Source organism: Bidens hawaiensis, unplaced genomic scaffold, assembly GCF_021521415.1.
Source record: "Bidens hawaiensis isolate Kalapana, Puna unplaced genomic scaffold, B.hawaiensis_p1.1 tig00072238_1, whole genome shotgun sequence".
Classification (NCBI taxonomy): domain Eukaryota; kingdom Viridiplantae; phylum Streptophyta; class Magnoliopsida; order Asterales; family Asteraceae; genus Bidens; species Bidens hawaiensis.
In genome coordinates this window covers 37595-47361 of record NW_027502641.1, presented here as the reverse complement: position 1 = coordinate 47361, position 9767 = coordinate 37595, and the positions used below count along the sequence as shown (strand labels likewise).

The following is a 9767-nucleotide window of genomic DNA, read 5'->3' as shown; positions in this document are numbered from 1 at the left end:
GGGGAGTCATGGACACATATTTATTTATGATCGTGTGACTATCACTGAAAAAGCTGGCCCAAATATCGTGACCGAATCCCAAGGCTAAAACGACAGCAAGTGCAAGGATGATAGATAGCTTTAGTGTCACAGTCATGGCATGCTTGGCTCTATCAATATTGTTGGCTCCCAGCTCGTTTGACACACGCGTGCTGTCAAGTTAATAATGCTGTTAAGTCGGGTCGAGTTTAAAAGCTGAAATGCTGCTTCCTGTTTGGAACAAGTAAGATCACTACATCTAACCTTGCAGCAGCACTGAGCCCATAAGTTAACATGTAAGCGATTGCTTCTGTATTTACGCTGACATACAAACATTTGACATATATAGATGTGTGGTTAGAAAGAATAAAAATCAAATAAAGAGTGAGCAGATAAAAGTATTTTAAATTCTAAATAATAAGATATCATAACGATTAAGGTTCAACATAAAACCAAATAAATCAACACGCTTTTTACTTTTTATATTTGACGTAAAACTTGATTGAGTTTATCAGCCGATGATTAATCAAACGAATTTTCCCAATAACCAAAATATCTGAATCGTTTGTAATGAAACCAAGTTAAATATATGAGCTATAACTTAAGTGAACAATGCTCACAGCCTAATAAGCATACATAATCAAGAGCTATAACTTAAGTGAACCATGCTCACGCCTAATAAGCTTACCACATTGCAATCAAGGAAGTTGTTATTTCTGAATCTGGCAAAACTCCTGCTAGTAACACAAGTAACTCAAAAGCACAATACTCCAAGCTATATGAAATAAACACAAACAAAAAGATGTCAAATTCGGTGGAGACGAACAAGGCAGAAGGATCGTTTGTTCACGGAATTCGGTGAAATTTGAATTGTGTTTGGTTCGGATAGTTAGTTGGAATTGTAATCTAAATTCCATTTAAATTATTTCAAATTTTGTCAAATTTCAGTATAAATCAAATTCTTTCAAATTCCAATTCCTTTAACGTATTTTAATTTCTTAAAAAAACCGGCCAACTAATACCCCTATATATTCATTGAGGGTGTGTTTGGGATTGCTTATTTAGTCCAAAAGAACTTTTGGTTAAAAGAACTTTATAACTTATGACTTTTGAAAAGGAGTTTTTAAAAAAAGTGTTTTGATTAGCTTATGTGGATGCATATACATTTTTAACCCAAAAGTCACCAAAAGTCACAAATTCATGACTTCTAAAAATCAATTTTTTTACACTAAATGAAAAGTTAAAACCTAGAGTCCTTTTCACTTATCCAAACACCTTTTTCTATTTTCTCCTTTATGCAAAAGTTAAAAAGTTAAAAGGAGGGGAAAATAAGCAATCCCAAACACCCCCTGAATTACACGCATGTGCTCTTAAAACTTTTAAAAAAAATTAAGAAATTATTAACCAAAACCATAGCAGCAGAGGGAAGAGCCAGCTTTAAAGTGGCAAAAACATGATCAAATGACTCCACAGAAAAACCTTGCCATGTTTCCTTAAACCGTCTGCTAAAAAGCGCGTATCCTGCCAGCATAACTACCGCGACCCACAAAGAAACAGAAACACCCATTCCAGCTCCAGTGAAAGCTAGAGGCGTGTGATACACGAATACAAAAGTAATACCAATATGGAGGACCAAAGGGATCAGTGAACACAATACTAAAGGGTATACAACAGATTGCGTTTGGAGAAATCGTAGTATGTTTTGTAAAAGTGCGTATGCGAATAGTCCAGGGACAAGATGTTTAAGGTAGATAGCAGCCATTTTGGAGATTTGAGGATCTTGTTTCAATAAAATAAGGATGGGTTCCGTGAAAAACCAGAGGATTGAGATGAGGATGGAGAAGAGGATGGATATTAAACAAGATGACTGTAGGTATATTCCTAACATTTTGTAAAGTTTCGCTCCAAATCCTTGACCACATAATGTCTCCAGTGCACCACTTAGGCCAACCTGATCAAACAAGTAGTAATTAACTTTATGATACGGATGATGAATTGGACGGTCTATATATCCAAATACAATCGAGCATTACTAGGTTAACTCCTTTATTTAAATAAGTGAAGCAGGTTAACACTTAACAGCCTATAAAGAACTTAAATAATCTAGTATACATGTTAAGACATATCTTTACATTTTCCACATCATCCCCATTTTTACTTTAAATTAAACAACTTAATTTATAAATAAGAAAATATTAAGTTTACATATCATTAAATAAGAAAATATAGGGCATTCTAAAATATGTAACATATTTTTAAAATAAATTTACTTTGTTTTAAATGTTTTTACATATATTTAAATATATGTTAAAATATTATAAGTAAATTTACATATTTTTTTAAATAAGGTTACAATAAGTTTATATACTTTTAAAATTTTAAATTTTAAATAAGTTTACATAATTTATGTAAGTTTACATGTTATTTAAGTTTAAATATTTTCTGAGACCTTACAAGTATTAAAATGAATAAGAAGATATTTTCTTTTTGTTGATGTCAAATTTAAGAGAAATTGTGATAAAAAAAGATAGAAGATAATAATTGAAAAAAACACTGAAGAGAGAGAGTGATTTGATTTGTCTGGAGAATAGATAAAGTGAGGAAACTAAGTTAAAGACTATTACACCCTTAACTAGTGTTTGGCATATAACAATGGCAGGATGAATGGAATGATTTATTGCGAGAGAATAAAAAATGATGTTTGGTTGCTCAATGGAATGGAATTATCCATTACACATGGAATCCTATTCCATCAAAACCATTCATTCCCACCCCCTTCTTTTTTTTTCATTCCGTTTCTCCTTCACCCTACTTTTTCAACTACACCACCACCACCACCAGTCCACCACCACTACCACTACCATCGGCACCACCACCAACTCTGCCGCCACCTCCACCGCCACCCCACCGCCACCACCATTTTCATGCCGGAGCTACCACCGTCGCCATTGTAGGGTTTTTTTTTCTTTTCTAAAAAGTATTTTTTGAGATAGGGGTGTTTTTTTATTATTTCTATTTCATTCCTACAATTTTTTTTATGTCAAACAACATAAAGTAATAATTCATTTTATTCTTATAAGTTAACCAAAAAGACAAAGAAATGATAATGATCTATTTCATTCCCTTGTCCATTTCATTCCTTCTCTCATTCCATTCCCCTTTCATTCCAGTACCTCCAACCAAACATACCCTTAGAGTTAATTAATAAGTAAAATGATGTGGCCAAATGGTGATTATATGAGTGGTTTCTAGAGTTTTTATAACTCAAAGGGTTTTCCAATTATATATATATATATGATCAATAGAAAACTCATCTTTAGAGAGAAAATTTAAAAGCTTCTAAAAAATTATTTTTAATTAAAAATAAAAAAATATTTTCAAATTTTTGTTTTTGCCATTATTCTTATATTTTCTTACCCTTTGCTTGAAAAAATATAAAAAAAAACTGCTGTAATGCACATACGCATTACTGTGCGATACTGTTGTATTACACATGTGTATCACTACGTATTTTTAAGTTTAATAGTGTTTAATTGCATATATTCAATATTTGTGTATTGTATACGTGTAGTAGTGTTGTATTACACATACGTACTAATGTGTATTCGATGTGCGTATTCGTCTTATATTGCATATATACAATAGTATGTATCAAATATGTGCAATAGTGTTGTATTCTATGCAATACAAACACTTTTCCATATATACAATGCACACTATTTCACATGTGCAATACACCGACGAGGTTACCGACAAGAGTTTTTTTTTTGGAACAAATACACGTCGCCCCCCCCCCCCCATTGTCACCCCTCTTATCGCCAGGGGGGATGGGCGGCCTTCCTTCGACATGTAGCCCACTTGTCACTTGTTTTACCGCCTATTACACACACCCTAATAAAGCTCTATGGAGGTTTCCAATTTCCAAAACAAAGCTTGGAATTTATCTTTAAAATAAAAAAATAAAAAATAAAAGAAAATGTATTTGGCACGATAATCTACTTTGGATGGGGTTTAATGCGCTGAAAATAAGGATACATTCCGCATCATCTCTGACAGCAGAAGTAGGGGCACGTTGAAGATAGTCTAAATATTGGAGGGGTATAATGAGTTGAAGGACAAATGAATTCATGAGTTGTTATATGAGTTGATAGGTTCCTATCCAATTAAATGAGTTGAAGGACAACCTGCTTAACTAGATGAGTTTACAATTAAAAAATGTTTTTAATCACTTAATCTGTCTAATTAGATGAGTTGACGGGTCTACTTTTTCAACCAAATGAGTTGGCATGTCGACCTTTGTAATTAAACAAGTTTAATCGATTCGAACACCACTTGTTTAACTAAATGGGTTAAACATATCAACCTAAACACACACATATTATTAAAGTTTATAAACACATAAACTCAACACACGACCCAATTAATTTGACGGATTAAACATGCCCAACTAAAAGCGAATTAACTGGTTTTAAGCGATTAATGAAGTTCTAAGCGTGTTAAACGAGTTGGAGGCTGGTAATAAATGGGTTAAACATGTTAGTTAGCCGACCTATTTAATTAAATATGATGACAAGTCGACCTCTACACGACCTATTCTTTTAACTTGGTTAAACATATATATCAACCAAACACTTCCAAGTCAGATACGACAACTTAAAACTTAATTATTGCTGTGTTGGGTCACTGATGATATCATGAATTACCACCAATAATCACAATGCTAATCCACGATTTTAATACTTTTCTTCGAATACCATCTCCTTCTCATATCACACCGATTAACTAAAAATTCAACGAATTGGAAGGCGTATTTTCTTCAAAGTCAACTATAATAATAATTAAAAGAAAAACTATATATGAGTAAAACAAGTCTACACAGTTAATTAAGAAGTTACCATGAAGGAGAATCCGGTAACGGTGGCCCAGGAGTTGGCGAGGTTAGCCGCGGCTAGCTCCAGTTCTCCGAGGTGACCGGAGAACATGACGGATACTAGTGGTATAGCATAATAAGCAAGATTGGTTAGTATCATAGGGAGGGAAAACAGTATCTGAATTTTAGCCTCTTCCCAATCCACCACCTTCTTCCACCAATCAATTTCATCCGCTATCAATGGAGTAGTGTCCTCCGGCATCTCCAGAATTAGTTGTAAAGAGGTGATGTGTGGTTTGTGTTTATTAATATATAAGAGGAAAATCTGGTAAACGGTTTTGTGTGGCCAATACAACCAATCAAATCAAATTGCGTGTTAATTATTGCATGCACTTGTCACATTCTAGGAATCGGTATTTATTCGGCGTTTTCTATTGTCACCCCCTAATTGCTAAAAAACCAACTAATACGTCACGAATAGAGCTATACGTGACGTATTATGAGGTTTTTCTAGAAAAATTCATCAATTTGTCTTATTAGGGCCCTCCTATTTTCTTTTATTTTTCTTTTTTGTTATTTATGATTATTATTATCTATAGTATTTATTTGTGAATAATATATTATTGTTCGAAATTTGGCAAAGGGCGTTAAGTTGCAGGGCTTATTTGGTAAAATTGACATTGAGAAACGAACTGTCAATTTATTGGCTGCTTTTATTATGGGCATCTTGAATCAGTTACAGTGCTTACCTGGGAAAACTGACAGTGCCAAACGCACTTTCAATTTCTTGGCTGCTTTCGTTATCGGCATCTTGAATCTGGCTCTTCGATTTTCTTCAAACTCCAACTGTCTTGACCGTCGGCCACCACCACCAACCGTAGCTGTCTTCAGTTCAACACATATCCGTTGTCACTAAACTTAAGCTTATTATTATTTTTATGCTTAGATGTGGGTATTGTAAGTTGATCATCTTGTGTATATTAAGAATATCGGCTTATATATATATATATATATATATATATAGGGATAGGATCAAGAGAAAACTCACATTTAGAGAGAAAACTTAAAAACTTATAAAACATTATTTTTAATTAAAAATAAAAAAATATTTTCAAATTTCTGTTTTTTCCATTATTCTTATATTTTCTTACCCTTTGCTCAAAAAAAATAAAAAAAATCCGCTGTAATGCACATACGTATTACTGTGCGATACCGTTGTATTACATATGTGTATTACTATGTATTTTTAAGTTTAATAGTGTTTAATTGCATATATTCAATATTTGTGTATTGTATATGTATAGTAGTGTTATATTATATGGAAAAAAAAATAATAAAATAAAAGTCGATGTAGTGCATATGTGCCTTAATGTTGTATAACACATACGTACTAACGTGTATTCGATGTGCGTATTAGTCTTATATTGCATATATACAATAGTGTTTATCAAATATGTGCAACAGTGTTGTTTCTATGCAATACAAACACTTTTGCATATATGCAATACACATTATTACACATGTACACTACACCAACGAGGTTACCGGCAGGGGTTTTTTTGTTTTTTTTTTTGTTTTTTTTTTGCAACCAATAACAACATATAAGAATAATGGAAAAAAAAAAAGAAACTTCAAATTTTTTTTTTAAAAAGTTAAAAATAGTATTTTGGGGGGGGGGGGGGTTAGGAGTTTTTAAGTTTTCTTTTTTAAGAAGAGTTTTCACTGAATCACACCTCCATATATATATATATATATATATATATATATATATATATATATATATATATATATATATACAGAGGAAGTATAGAATGAAAACCCACTTGAGTTGTGAAAACCTTATGTAACATCGTTGTTTTTTTTGTTTACACACGTATTATATGTTGTAACATTTAATACAAAATATCGAAAACTAAAAAAAATTGTTTTGCTATTTTGTAACATTTTTTCACTAATTTTTATATATGTTTTTAAGAGAGAGAAAATGTTATATTTATATTTACATTTTTTATTAACTTTAATTGTGGAGCACAAGATTTAAACTTTAATTAAAAACATGTGGTTGAGAATGGAATTATAAGGTTTTCACAACTCAAGTAGGTTTTTATTTTAACCTTATCCTATATATATATATATATATACTAGGTTTTATCCCCCCGTATTACGGGGGTTGTTTTACGTTTTTCGTTTTTTAATATTTATGTTTTGGATTTTAATTTTCTTTATTGTAAGAAATTTATTAATATACTTAGCGTTTGATGATTAAAGGGCTTAACAAATAAATGAGATGCTATAACCCGTTTAAAAGCTATCTGGATTTGATGACACGCGACCCGCTTATTCTCTTTTACTATAAAATTGTTTCTTAATAATAAATAATATTTTTATAAAAAACTCGGATATTAATATTTAGTATATTGCTATTTTATATGATTTTCATATCAAATATTTGGTAATATTAATTTTTAATTTAATTTATCCCCCGTATTATGGGGGTTGTTTTACATTATTCGTTTATAATATTTATATATTTTTTTGAATTCTAATTTTATTTATTGTAAAAAAGTTAATAATATACTTAGGGTTTGATGATAAAAGAGTTTCACGAATGAATGAGATGTTATAACCCGGTTTAAAAGTTATCTGGGTTTGGTGAGACCCGAGACCCACTTATTCTTTAGTATAAAATTGTTCTTAATTATAAATAGTATCTTTTTTAAAAAAACATCATATATTAACTTTTAGTCTATCCCTATTTTATAGGATTTTTACAACAAATATTTGCTGAGATTAATTTTTAATTTAATGAGATGATAACCCGTTTAAGAGATATCTGGGTTTGGTGAGACCCATACCCGTATATTCGGGTCAAATGCATGAGAAGCCTCCATTTACAAATAAAGTAATATGATGGCTTGAAAGAATTTCAGGGAGCAACCAGAAAGCTTTTAAAGGTTTCATTTACATACTAGGTTTTATCCCCCGTATTACGGGGGTTGTTTTATATTTTTTGTTTTTTAATATTTATTTTTTGGATTTTAATTTTCTTTATTGTAAGAAAGGTAATAATATACTTAAGGTTTGATGATAAAAGGGTTTCACAAATAAATGAGATGCTACAACCCGGTTTAAAAGTTATTTGGGTTTGGTGAGGCACAAGACCTGCTTATTTTTTTTTACTGTAAAATTGTTTTCTTAATTATAAATAATATCTTTAAAAAATCATAATATTAATTTTTAGTATATCCCTATTTTATAGGATTTCCACATCAAATATTTGATGATATTGTTTTTTTACTATAAAGCAGTTTATTAATTATAAATGATATCTTTTTCTTTTTAAATTGGATATTTAATTTTAGTATATCCCTATTTTATAGGATTTTCATATTAAATAATTGGTAAGATTAATTTTTAATTTAATGAGATGCTATAACCCGTTTAAGAGATATCTGGTTTTGGTAAGACCAATACCCATGAATTTGGGTTAAATCCACGTCAGCAAACGTGTTAACCGGTTCAAGTAAGTCCGAACTAATATCTCAATCTGGTGCTCGTTATGTTGGAGCAATGACCGAATTTCCAGTTCACTGTTCAAATTAGTATAAGAGTTATATATATATATATATATATATATATATATATATATATATATATATATATATATAACTCTTATACTAACAATGGTGTTTTAATATTCTTGTGTAGTAGATGTACAGTATAAGAATTCATTGCTCCAACATAACCAGCACCAGATTGAGATATTAGTTTGATGAGTTTGAATCTCTCGGATCCGTGGTATCCGCTAACGGTAGCGATAACGGAGTCTATAATTTGAACAGTGAACTGGAAATTCGGTCATTGCTCCAACATAACGAGCACCAGATTGAGATATTAGTTCGGACTTACTTGAACCGGTTAACACGTTTGCTGACGTGGATTTAGGTTCGGTGTTGAATGATAATATTAACACGTTTGCTGAAAAACCGAAGCTAAATCCACGTCAGCAAACGTGTTAATATTATCATTCAACACCGAACCTAAATCCACGTCAGCAAACGTGTTTACCAGCTCTGGTAAGTCTGAACTAATATCTCACTCTGGTGCTCGTTATGTTGGAGCAATGACCGAATTTCCAGTTCACTGTTCAAATTATGGACTCCGTTATCGCTACCGTTAGCGGATACCACGGATCCAAGAGATTCAAACTCATCAAACTAATATCTCAATCTGGTGCTGGTTATGTTGGAGCAATGAATTCTTCTACTTCACATCTACTACACAATAATATTAAAACACCATTGTTAGTATAAAAGTTATATATATATATATATACACATAAAGGGTAAGGTTAAAATGAAAACCCACTTGAGTTGTGAAATCCACGAAAACCCTATGTAACATCATTTTTTTTTGTTACAAGTAACATATGTTGTAACATTTAATACAAAACATCGAAACATAAAAAAAATGTTTTGCTATTTTTTAACATTTTTTACTAATTTTTATATATGTTTTCAGGAGAGAGAAAAAATTATATTTATATTTACATTTTTTATTCACTATAATTATAGACCACAAGATTTAAACATTAATTAAAAACATGTGGTTGAGAATGTGTTTTTAAAGTTTTCACAACTCAAGTGGGTTTTCATTTTATACTTACCCTATACATACATACATACATACATACATACATATATGTATAAGGGAGGGATATTTTGAGAACCATGTTGAGTTTTAAGAACTCAATTCTAGGCCACACATTTAATTAAATGGATTGGAACATGTGGTTAATATTAAATCTGACAAAAAAGTCAAAGTAGGAGAGGGAATAAAGATGTAAGTGGTTACACTAACTTTTACGTCCGTTACACAT

General features: G+C 31.1%; 1 protein-coding gene across 1 annotated transcript; it reads right to left on the bottom strand.

Moving 5' to 3' along the window:
* Positions 1–4: 4 nt before the first annotated feature.
* On the bottom strand, positions 5–5157 carry LOC143605964 (protein DETOXIFICATION 19-like; the record flags this gene model as incomplete). The annotated part of the gene is made up of 5 exons (XM_077081894.1): positions 4914–5157; positions 1426–1969; positions 707–794; positions 283–339; positions 5–191 (listed from the first exon to the last, which is right to left on the bottom strand). Coding segments are annotated over exons 1-5 (1113 nt in total), but the record flags the coding sequence as incomplete, so codon positions are not given.
* Positions 5158–9767: the final 4610 nt, after the last annotated feature.